We start from the raw sequence: 13,033 nt of genomic DNA, 5'->3' as shown, positions 1-13,033 counted from the left end.
CAAGTTTGTGAGATATGCTTTCCCACGCACAAAACCATGTTGACTATCCTGAATCAGTCCTTGCCTTTCCAAATACATGTACATCCTGTCCCTCAGGATTCCCTCCAACAACTTGCCCGCCACCGAGGCCAGGCTCACTGGTCTATAGTTCCCTGGCTTGTCTTTACCACCCTTCTTAAACAGTGGTGCCACATTTGCCAACCTCCAGTCTTCCGGCACCTCACCTGTGACTATCGATGATACAAATATCTCAGCAGGAGGGCCAGCAATCACTTCTCTAGCTTCCCACAGAGTTCTCGGGTACACCTGATCAGGTCCTGGGGATTTATCCACTTTTAACCGTTTCAAGACATCCAACACTTCCTCATCTGTAATCTGGACATTTTGCAAGATGTCACTATCTATTTCCCTACAGTCTATATCTTCCATATCCTTTTCCACAGCAAATACTGATGCAAAATATTCATTTAGTATCTCCCCCATTTTCTGTGGCTCCACACAAAGGCCACCTTGCTGATCTTTGAGGGTTGAAACTTTATTGCTGGAACAGCACAGCAGGTCAGGCAGCATCCAGGGAACAGGAGATTCGACGTTTCGGGCACAGGCCCTTCTTCAGGATCTTTGAGGGGTCCTATTCTCACCCTAGTTACCCTTTTGTCCTTAATATATTTGTAAAAACCCTTTGGATTCTCCTTAATTCTATTTGCCAAAGCTATCTCATGTCCCCGTTTTGCCCTCCTGATTTCCCTCTTAAGTATACTCCTACTTTCTCCATACTCTTCTAAGGATTCACTCAATCTATCCTGGTTATACCTGACATATGCTTCCTTCTTTTTCTTAACCAAACCCTCAATTCCTTTAATCATCCAGCATTCCCTATTCCTACCAGCCTTCCCTTTGACTATCTATATACCGTTGAAATTGATTTGCATTTCCAAATTTGTATCACTGATAATATTTGAAATTTTACTCTCTAAAGCATTTATACGTATCAAGAATCTGTGATTAGATTACCTGCACTGTGGAAACAGGCCCTTCGGCCCAACACGTCTACACCGACCCTCCGATGAGTAGCCCACCCAGACCCCTTTCCCTCCGACTAATGCACCTAACACTATGGGGCAATTTACCATGGCCAATTCACCTGACCTGCACATCTTTGGACTGTGGGAAGAAACTGGAGCACCCAGGGGGAACCCACGCAGACACGGAGAGAATGTGCAAACCACACAGACAGTCGCCCAAGGCTGGAATCGAACCTGGGTTTCTACTGCTGTGAGGCAACAGTGCTAATCACTGGGCCACCATGCTGTCCCATAACTTATTTCTCAGAACTGAAGGCTCTGAATGAGGATCAGCTTGATGGCTGTCCTTGACACTACCTAATTTTCCCAATTTTCTCCAAATATCACAACTGGACGCCGAATTCAATTTAGCAAATAAGAATCTTATGAGCTTTGTCCAGAATACCTTCACTTCTTCTGCACTCAATACCGCTATTTACCCAAGATATCATTTACAGGGTCATTTAGTAACGATCTCTCAGATTTGAGGACTATCTACAATTCTGTAGTGTGGAAAGTGAGTGAGGGATAATTTTACACTGTTTGCATAGTATATTATCACTTGCCTGACTGTTGAAGTAAAATATGAATTGGAAGTGCAACATTAATGAATGGTTCTTATAGAGGTGTGTTTAAAGACCCCAGTTGACTCTAATGCACTTGTACATTAACAGAACCAGTAAGGGACAATGGGTTGAATGGACTCCTACTGCACTGTAATAATTCCATAACTCTGTGACCACAAGTTAATATCTTCTATCCTTCAGCCAATTTACATAGTTGACATTGACTCTATTTTCCCATTCGCATCAATTTAGTTTACGAATCTTTTATGTGGTACTTTGTCAATTTCTTTTTAAGAATCACGTGGACAACTTCCGTTACAATGCTTTTGACAACCTGGTTTGTTAATTCATCAAAAATCCATGTAGAATATGAAATCAAACAGGATTTGGACATGCTGGTGTTGGACTTGAGTGTACAAAGGTAACAATCACACAACACCAGGTTATTGTCCAATAGGTTTATTTGGAAGCACACTAGCTTTCAGAACGCTGCTCCTTTGTCAGGTGGTTGTGGAATATAAGATCGTAAAACACAGAATTTGCATCACTGTAACTTTTGCTGTAAATTCTGTGCTGTAAAACTATAAATTTTAACAAAATCAAACGTAATCTGCATTTTACAATCTGTGCTGATTCTCCTGAATAATAGAAAAAATGTTCAAATGCCTGTTAATTCTGCCTCCCCCGCCCCTCCTGATTAGTGCTTCTAAAAAGTTACCCACTGAGAAACTGACTGGACAATCATTCCCAGAAATGACAAGATGATTTTTGAAACATTAATGTGAATAGAAATAAAATCTAAAATGTAAGCCTTTCTTCCCATGCATTTTAAAATGCTTATTCGGAAGTATGCAAGAAAATCTACTTATCTAGTTTGGACTCTGGATCAGCAGTTTAATAATTTAGCAACAGTGAGAGAAGTAAGGGTTGGATTAGGTGCCTTCACTGGACCTATGATACTGCATTTTTGAGCAAAAGCCTTTGACTGCAGTTTGCACTAATCACAGAATCAACTGCAGCAGTCACTAAATTACTTCAACAGCCCCACCTGCGTCCACAACCTTAGTTCATGAAGTATTGCTGTAATGTAGGAATCTCAACAATTAATTCACACAGTGCAAGGCTGCCAGAAACAACATTAAGATCATATAGCAGACAATCTGTTTCACTGATTTTAGTCAGCACGGCCAGCAGGAGAGAGATAAGAGCAGAAGTAAACTACCTGAGGAAAAAGAAGTTTTAATAAATGTATTGCTAGCTGAATTCGGGTTGACAATGTCAAGGTGTTAGCAAAATCTTTAAGATAAAACAAACACTAGATGCCATTCTTCAGGGAATTTGAGAGGCTTGACCCTGCCAAATTCTCAAGCAAAACATGGACAAAGAGAATACTGAAGCTCAATATTGAATGTTCACATGAGGCATGTAGGTTCAATAGAGGCATAGTATCTTCACTTTCCTGTTGTATGAGGCCTAATTTCACAGCAAATGCTGTGTCTCAAACTAATTTGTTGGAAAGGAGTTAAAAGTGACAAGGCAGTGAAAAATAGAATTTAATTAGAGAGTTGGTGTTAGTTTTTTTAACATTCACTTTTCCAAGTTAACCTCAAATATGAGGGAGAGCCTTAACTGAGGCAAACAAATGTTAAATTATAACATTAGAGATTAACACCTCTCATTTTGACTTTAGCTATATACCTGAATATGTTTCGAAATTATAATACAATGACAACAGTCACAAGTGCAAACATACAGTCTGCAAACAATTTGAATTTTCTTTTAAGTTCTGAAATTCTCAAGTTAAATATTTCCTCATGTATATTTACAAATTTAATGAACAAAGTTAATTTTTGGGAAAAAAAAGTAGAAATGTTCAGTTGATTTTCTGCACTCCTTATAGGTAGAAATTAATGCAGCTATTTCCAATGACACAGTTGACAGATCAACATTCCTACCACTTTTCTGGGCAACAGCAGCTTTCAAACAAGAATCGAATAATTGAAGAAATTGGAGGGGTTCTGGGGGCGGCACAGTGATTAGCACTGCTGCCTCACAGCACCAGGGTCCCAGGTTCAATTCCAGCATTGGGTGACTGTCTGTGTGGAGTTTGCACATTCTCCCTGTGTCTGCGTGGGTTTCCTCCGGGTGCTCCAGTTTCCTCACACAGTCACAAAGATGTGCAGAGCAGGTGAATTGGCGATGCTAAAATTAGATTGGATTCCCTACAGTGTAGAAACATGCCCTTCAGCCCAACAAGTCCACACCGACCCTCCGAAGAGTAACCCGCCCAGTTCCATTCCCCTCTGGCTAATGCATGTAACACTATGAGCAATTTAGCATGGCCAATTTACCTGACCTGCACATCTTTGGACTTGTGGGAGGAAACCCACGCAGACACGGGGAGAATATGCAAACTCCACACAGATGTCACCCAAGGCTGAAATCAAACCTGGGACCATGGTGCTGTGAGGCAGTAGTGCTAACCACTGAGCCACCATGCTGCCCTAAAATTGCCCATAGTGTTAGGTGCATTAGTCAGAGGGAAGTGGGTTACTCTTCAGAGGGTCGGTGTGGACTTGTTGGGCCAAAGGGCCTGTTTCCGTACTGTAGGGAACCTAACTGGGACTAGGTATGTTGTTCTTACAGAAAGATGACACGGACTTGATGGGCCTATTGGCTTGCTTATATGCTGTAACCATTATTGTATATGGTTTTAATACATGTTTTGTCTGTTTCCGTTTTAACAGCATAAAAGTTCAATATCTCTGCAGCTACATGATTTTCTTCCAAATTGCAGGGCATCTATGCAAGAAATACCACTGGGTGTGGCCTTTTTGCAATACTGCTCTACTTTGCCATCCAGATGAGTAATGTGGTTGAAAACAAAGTCAGGATTGTTCTCAGTGCTGTTTTACAACTTGTCACAAATAGATTTGTTAACGTCAACCCTTCTGAAACAGAGTGAACACCTCATTTGCAGGACAACAGAGCTGCAGTCCTTTTGTTAGTCTTCAACTTTTCTTCCAGGACTGAGGTTAGATTATCGTAGGTTGGTAACAGTTCCTCCTTGAATATACATCCTGTCTTGCTAATTGCCTGCATTCAGATGCAAACTGGCATCGGCTCCACAATCAAAGGCTCAAGATAACAACCGAGGGAAAAGAGAGTTTTGGATTAAAAGAATACTTCAATGCAGAACATGGCTTTCAGTGTCATTCAGGAGATTCCTTTTTCATAAACCAGAGAATAATTATAGATATGAGAAATGATTTGATCTGTCATAATTTTCCCACCAAAGTGGGATGAAAACTACCCTATTGCAAGATCCAATTGTTTCTTAAATGATTCTCAAAGTTTTTGACACCACTATTTATCTGGAAGTTTATTTTGCACATTGATTACTCTGTATGAAAAGAGTTTCCTGATTTCACTTTGTAAATGCTAGTCTGACCCTGTGACTCCTAACTGTGCACCAACAGCTTCTTTTAAAATAACATTCTGAATTACATTTTCTTCATGTCATTTTAAAAATCTTACACCTCTCTTCACTAGATCGCCACTCAGATGTTCCTTTACAAGTGTGATGAGACCAATGAATTGGGCTTCATTGTAAGCCCTGGGAGTAACCAATAGCCTCATGGTTTTCATCTTAAAATCCCCACAGTGTGGAAACAGGCCATTCAGCCCAACGCATCCACACCAACCCTCCGAAGAGCATCCCACCCAGACCCACCTCGCTACCTATAACCCTGCAATTTCCTATGGATAATGCACTTAACACATCCCTGAACACTATGGGTAAATTAGCATGGCCAATCTACTTCACCTGCACATCGTTGGACTGTGGGGGGGAAACTGGAGCATGCAACAGAAACCCACGCATAAATGGGAAGAATGTACAAACGCCACACAGACAGTCACCTGAGGTGGAATGAAACTGGGTCCCTGGCACTGCGAAACAGCAGTGCTAACCACTAGGCCACCATGTTGCCCTGCTCTCCTTCCTGTCACAGTTAAACATTGAATCTGCAATTCTCCACCACAGAGTCAATTCCCAAACCTCTCTATTCTTCATTTCTAAAAAGACAAAGTTAGATGTTTAAAAAAGGCTTACAATTTCTTATGGTCTTACTACTACACTTTGAAGTAGGACTCCTGCTCAAATGCCAGAGATGTCCCAGACTTGGTTCCTTTTCTTACTGTTTAGATTAGACTCCCTACAGTGTGGAAACAGGCCCTTCGGCCCAACAAGACCACACCGACCCTCTGATGAGTAACCCACCCAGTTACAATTCACTCTGACTAATGCACCTAATAATATGGGCAATTTAGCATGGGCAATTCACCTGATCTGCACATCTTTGGACTGGGAGAGGAAACCAGAGCACCCAGAGGAAACCCACACAGACATGGGGAGAATGGGCAAACTCCACACAGTCACCCGAGGCTAGAATCAAATCTGGATGCCTGGAGCTGTGAGGCAGTAGTGCTAACAATTGAGGCCCTGATGGCTTCAGTGATGGCCCTAGCCCAAACAGAGCACAGCGCCCTTGGTACAGGTTGCCAAAATCTGACTTGTCTGTGCTCTGAACACAATTGCCTCACCCTCTTCCAAGCACAGAGACTTATCCCAGCTCTGGGCTCAGTGACGTCACCTCCAACATGAGTTGAAGTGTGTGGTGCTGGAAAAGCATAGCCGGTCAGGCAGCATCTGAGGAGCAGGAGAATCAACGTTTCAGGCATAAGCCCTGATAAGCCCTCGATTCTCCTGCTCCCCGGATGCTGCCTGACTGACTGTGCTTTTCCAGCATCACATTCTTCGACTCTGAGCTCCAGCATCTGCAGTCATCACTTTCTCCACCTCCAACACAACCCCAGTTAGCCCAAACTCTCTGCATCCCTCTCCTGCCATCACAGGAACAAGTCTAGTGAAGGTGTCCTCCAAGATGGTGCGGGAGCATGGCAAGTTTTCCTAACCTAATCATTCCCTCACATCTATTTAATCATTCTACTCTTTTAAATCTTAATTGTTAGTCTGTCAGAATTACTAACAATCTTCTTTTAAATCTGCTTACAGATCTGGCAAAATTTCAACCTCAAGAAATAACCGATTGCATCGGACCATGGAGAGCAGGACCTCCTGGAGGGGCCGACAGCTTATGGGACCCATCAACTGAATTGCAACAACAGAGTGACTATTCCCTTATCAGCTTCTCAAAGGCCTGACACAGAGGTTGATCAGTGATCTGACTTTGTGGAGTGGACCCTACCTCATGGAGACTCGACATTGAGGCCCGACCAGACCGAGAACAAGATCCTCCAGAGTACCTGAGGCTGTGACCAGTGCTCTGGGCCCCCTCAGCTGCATCCACTTATCTTCCAGAACAGTAGACCATCCACTCTGACTCCCGGTCCCAGACAGAAGCAGCCACTTACCTCGGAAACATGGGAGATCCGTTGGCCTGCATGTAAGACTGAAACAACGTGGATTGAAGTCTGCCTCCCCAGCATACTCCTGGTAAGCATTCAATCCATTGAAAAAAGCTGGACAAACTTAAAGCTGACTCACCTACCAAAGGGAGTTGAGAGTCTGTTGGGAGTTCTGTTTTAAAAAGACATGGCTTACTCCTGCTGTACCTGACTGTGCATTACATCCTGAGAGTTTCTCAATCCACTGGATAGTCCATATGGTGTCCTTGGGCAAGGCAAAGGGTGGAGGGGTCTGCCTCCTGACCAATAGTGGCACAGTGGTTAGCACTGTTGCCTCGCAGCACCAGGGTTCCAGGTTCAATTCCAGCCTCAGGCAACTGGCTGTGTGGAGTTTGCACATTCTCCCCATGTCTGCGTGGGTTTCCTCCGGGTGCTCTGGTTTCCTCCCACAATCCAAAGATGTGCAGATCAGGTGAATTGGCCATGCTAAATTGCCCGTAGTGTTAGGTGCATTAATCAGAGGGAAAATGGGTCTTTGCAGGTTACTCTTCGGAGGGTGGGTGTGGACTGGTTGGGCCGAAAGGCCTGTTTCCACCCTGTAGGGAATCTAATCTCTGGATGCTTGGACATGCTTACACTGGCGAGTTATTGTTGCTGGACCGAGCATATCAAATGGTGAAGTGCCATCCCGACTATCTGCTGGGGGAGTTACTTCCACTATCCTGAGAGCAGCTTACATCCCAACCCATGTAGAATGCGATGAAATATATATCCCACAAATAATCTTGAAATGGAATACCCTGGTGCCTTGTTCATTATAGCCGGCGACTTCAACAGGCAAACGTCAAGAATGTGCAGCCAAGATACCATCAACATGTCTCCTGTCCTACCAAATACCCTGGATACAACCATCAAAGATGCCTACTGCTCACCCCACCCACACTTTGCTCCCTCTCCTAGTTTACCAGCAGGAACTGAAGTGTGAGGATCTGGTACAGAAAGTCGTACAGTGCTGGTCTGAGGTAACGGACAAGATTCTACATGACTGCTTGGTGTCAGTAGACTGGTCCATATTGAAGAACTCAGTGGCCAACCTCAAGGAGTATTCCACTAACCTCAGTAAGTGAATAAAGGACTGGGTGTCAAAGAAGTTAATCCAAGTGCTTCCCAACCGGAAACCATAGATGAACCGAAAGATTCACTCCCTACAGGAGCCAGGTCTGAGGCATCCAAGTCAGCTGATCCTGCCCTATATAAGAAATCTCCTTATGATCTTCACAAAGCCATCAGGGATGTCAAGAGACAACACCAACCTAAGCTAAAGTCCCAGACTAACCACACAAGCACGCATTTACTGTGGCAATGCTTACATTATATAATAGGCTATAAAGCCATGTTGGGTAGAATCACTGACAATAATGCATTCCTCCCTAATGAGATCAATGCATTCCATGCTGGCTTTGAACAGAAGATCAGTGAATTAATGTCAACTGCCCTGACAGCCTGAGGTGCGCCTGTCTTCACAGACTTCAGATCGCCCTCCCTAACAGTGAACCCACGGAAAGCAACTGGTCCAGATGGAGTCCCCAGTTGTGCACTCAGATCCTGCACAGATCTGGTGGCAAGAGCATTTGCAGACATGGAGTTATAGAGTCATAGAGATGTACAGCATGGAAACAGACCCTTCGGTCCAACCCGTCCATGCCAACCAGATATCCCAACCCAATCTAGTCCTACCTGCCAGCACCCGGCCCATATCCCACCAAACCCTTTCTATTCATATACCCATCCAGATGCCTTTTAAATGTTGCAATTGCACCAGCTTCCACCACTTCCTCTGGCAGCTCATTCCTACATGTACCACCCTCTGCGTGAACATGTTGCCCCTTAGGTCTCTTTTATATCTTTCCCCTCTCACCTTATACCTCTAGTTCTTGACTCCCCAACCCCAGGGAAAAGGCTTTGTCTATTTATCCTATCCATGCCCCTTATAATTTTGTATACCTCTATTACATTATCCCTCAGCCTCCGATGCTCCAGGGAAAACAGTCCCAGCCTACTCAGCCTCTCCTTATAGCTCAAATCCTCATCTTTAATGTCTCCTTACTATGATGTGAGGTTCCCGCCTGCTTCAAGAAGAACACTATCATTCTGGTGCCAAAGAAAAATCAGGCAACATGCCTTAATGACTATAGCCCGGTGGCTCTGACATCCATCATTATGAAGTGCTTCAAGAGATTAGTAATAGTACATGTCAACTCTAGTCTCCCAGATTGCCTTGATCCACTACAATCCACCCATCGTCAAAATAGGTCCATGGCAGACACCATCTCCATGGCCCGACACCCAATCCCCAGACTCCTATTTATTAACATTTCTCCACCTTCAACACCATAATTTCAACTAAACTCATGTCCAAACTCCGAGATGTAGGATTCTGTTCCCCACTCTGCAACTGGATCCTCAACTTTCGGACCTGTAGGCCATGATCAGTGTGGATAGGTGACAACACCTTCTCCACAATAATCCTCAACAGCGGTGCCCTGTAGGGTGCATACTCAGCCCTTACTATACTCCCTATATACTCACAACTGTGCCACCAAATTTAGCTCTAACTCTATTTTCAAGTTTGCTGATGACAGCAAAGCAGTGAGTCAGATTTCAACTAACAACGAGACAGAGTAGTATGGTGTGAAGAGATAGACAGCTTAGTGGCATTGTGTAAAGACAACAATCTCTCCCTCAGTGTCAGTAAAATGAAGGAGCTGGTCACCACCCTCAGGAAGTGGAGTGGAGGACATGTCCCTCTCTGCATGCCCCTCAGCCCCCTTCACTGAGGTAGATGTGTTTGAGAGCTTCAAGTTCCTAAGACTAAATATCAACAATCTGTCCTGGCCCATCCATTTTGACACTACAGTCCCAAAAGCACAGCAACAGGTCTACTTCCTCAGAAGTCTAAGGAAATTTGGCATATCCGCAATGACTCTTACCAATTTTTATGGATGCACCATAGAAAACATGCCACCCAGATGCATCACTATGTGATAAAGCAACTGCTGTGCTCAAGACTGCAAGAAATTACAGAGCATACAGTGAATGCAGCCCAGTCCATCACACAAACCAGCCTTGCTTCCATTGACTCCACCTACACTTCCTGCTGTCTTGGGAAAGCAGCCAACATAATCAGAGATCCCTCCAACCCCAGTTATACTCTCTTCCACCCTCTTCAATCAGGCAGAAGATATAAAAGTTTGAAAATATGTATCAACAGATTCAAGGACAGCTTCTCTCCCACTGTATTCAGACTTATGAACGGACATCTCATATATCAGAGTTGATCTTTCTCTGAACTTTCTCTGTAACTGTAGCACTATGTTTTGCATTCTGTTCTATCAGTCTGATGTACTTATGTGAGGTATGATTTGTCTGGTTAGCACACAAAACAATACTTTCCACTGTATCTCAGTATCTGTGACAATAATAAATCAAATCAAATCAAAATCAAGTTATTTATTCATTGTACTCCCTTTATGGAACTAATATCCTTCCTGAGATGAGGTAATGAAAACTGCACACAGTACTCCAGGTATTCCAGTCTAACCAAGCTTCTATACAGGTGAAGGTGAGAACTACAGATGCTGGAGATTAGAGTGGAGAGTATTCTTTTACCCGAAACACCGATTCTCCTGCTCTTTAGATGCTGCCTGACAATGCTGTGCTTTTCCAGCACCACACTCTCAACTCCAAGCTTCTCTACAATTGAAGCAAAGCTTCATGATTCAGAAATTGAATACAAAAGTAATAAAGTAATGCTATACAGAGCACATATTAAACCACAGATGGAGTACAGTGCACAGCATTGATCTTATTTGAGGAAGGGTGTGCATTCAAAGTAGTGCTCTATGATTCTATGACTCTATAAGGTTTACGAGATTAATAACTAGTAATGACAGCCTGTCCTATGATGAACAGGCGAGGCTTGTATCTGCTGGGGTTTAGAAGAGAAAGAGGTCACTTGATTGAAACATTTAGGATCAATAAGGAGTTAACCCTGACCAAATATTGCAGACTAAAGCTGATGGCAGCTGTCATCAAGGTACAGTGGAGAAATACCACAATCTAAGGTCCTTCTACTGAAGTTAAATTGGGGTCCATTCAGTTATCGGACTCTCCCAGTGTCTCAAATGCATATAAATGTAGTCTTGTTCAAGTAAGAGATACCCTTGGTTTGTTTGGATAGAGTTGAACTCCAATGTTTGTTTGTTTCTTTGATATGCTGGTGTACAGAACTGAACTGTGTTTAAAGGATATTTTCGAAATAAAATAAAGGATCCCGAAGGTCTTTTGCAGATGTGGAGAAGATGTTTCCATTTGTGGAAGAATCGAGAACTCGGTGTAAAACTCAAGGCTCGCCCATTTCGGACAGAGATAAGGGGATATTGTTCTCACACATGAATACAGACTTTGGAATTCCCTTCCTTAAAAGGGAGTCGAGTCTGTTAAAATTTTTGAGGGAAATCTAAATAGATTATTGAAGCAAGCATGTGAAAGTATGTCAGAAGGTGTCCACTGTGTGCTGTAATCAGACTGGCCACATCTCATTTTAAGGCAGTGCAGACTGGACGGACCAAGTGACCTCTTCCCATTTTAATTTGTATGTTTTTATGTTTGAAAATCCCTCACCGGAGGTTTCTCTCTACTTACCCTATAAATTCCTTTGAACGTCTGAAACACTTATAGACAAATTGCTTGTTGCAGAAAGTTGTTCTGATATGGAAGTTGAGTAACAGACAGGAACCTAAATAAGCGCGAGACAGAAAAGAATACAGAGATATATTGATGGGGTTAGATGAAGCAGGATAGGAGGAGACTTATGCAGACCACAAACAGCAGCAGGGATCAGTTGAGAAAACAGCCTTTGTGTTAAAAGGGTAGGGAACCCTAGTAACAGTATAATGCAAATCTACAGATCTGAAAGTTTAACACTGTTTTCCTCTCTCCCCAGATCTGCTGAGTATTCCAGCATTTATTTTTGCTTTAACACCAAGTAATGCCTTACTTTAATGTCTTGCATCAGTATTGGTCTTAAATATTTTCCTCTGTCAGATTTCACCCTGTGCCATTTCATCTCCCCATTATAGCTGGAACAGCAATCGCTCAAATCAGCCATCGTTTAATGGTAGCAATACACTTCAAAATTAGCTAAATCTGATGAAGTGAGACTGGAACCAAAACATTAGCTCTGACTGCTGTCCACAGATTCTACCACACCTTCTGAATTGCTCCAGTAATGCATGGTGGGTCAGTGGTTAGCACTGCTGCCTCACAGCACCAGGGGTCTGGGTTTGATTCCCACCTCGGGTGACTATCTGTGTGGAGTTTGCACATTCTCCCTGTGTCTGTGGGTTTCCTCTCACAATCCAAGGATGTGCAGGTTAGGTGAATTAGGCAAGAGTGAGGACTGCAGATGCTGGAAACCAGAGTTTAGATTAGAGTGTTGCTGGAAAAGCACAGCAGATCAGGCAGCATCCGAGGAGCAGGAAAAGCGATGTTTCGGGCAAAAGCCCTTCATCAGGAATAGGTTAGGTGAATTGGCTATTCTAAATTGCCCAACGTTAGGTGCATTAGTCAGGTCTAAACCTAGAGGAATGGGTCTGGGTGGGTTATTCTTCAGAGAGTTGGTGTGGACTTGTTGGGCCGAGGGGCTTGTTTCCATACTGTAGGGAATGTAATCATTTCAGCATTTGCAATTCATTGTTTTATCAAAGTTAGCTTGTTGGGACGTCCCCTCTATATGAAGCCTTTCTTATTACTGTCTGATTCCCGCAGAATATCCATCATATTGGATGGTTGCTCCTGTCTCTGTCTATGTTACCCTTGTATTCCCCAAGGAGGTACCCATTCACATTTCCTGTGGATCTCAGGAAGTGTTGGAGCAGTTGCAAGGGTTGAGCCACTAGTGTCCTGGCTAAG

At 43.4% G+C, this 13,033-nt stretch overlaps 1 protein-coding gene across 3 annotated transcripts in view; it reads left to right on the top strand.

Annotated features, from left to right (window-relative positions):
• The window catches only part of LOC122548910 (CMP-N-acetylneuraminate-beta-galactosamide-alpha-2,3-sialyltransferase 1-like), a 131,117-nt gene extending 120,558 nt beyond the window's left edge, over window positions 1–10,559 (top strand). For all 3 annotated transcript variants that reach the window (XM_087986615.1, XM_043687874.2, XM_043687871.2), the window contains one exon: window positions 6,708–10,559. In XM_087986615.1, coding sequence (XP_087842741.1) covers window positions 6,708–6,856 — 149 coding nt within the window. In that variant the 3' untranslated portion in view covers window positions 6,857–10,559. The remainder of the gene's footprint in view (window positions 1–6,707) is intronic.
• Window positions 10,560–13,033: the final 2,474 nt, after the last annotated feature.

The sequence above is a fragment of the Chiloscyllium plagiosum genome, unplaced genomic scaffold, assembly GCF_037043375.1.
Source record: "Chiloscyllium plagiosum isolate Xiang-an unplaced genomic scaffold, Cpla_swu_hap1 HiC_scaffold_4, whole genome shotgun sequence".
Lineage (NCBI taxonomy): Eukaryota > Metazoa > Chordata > Chondrichthyes > Orectolobiformes > Hemiscylliidae > Chiloscyllium > Chiloscyllium plagiosum.
The sequence above is the reverse complement of the archived record's forward strand: the minus strand, read 5'-3'. Positions and strand labels throughout refer to the sequence as shown.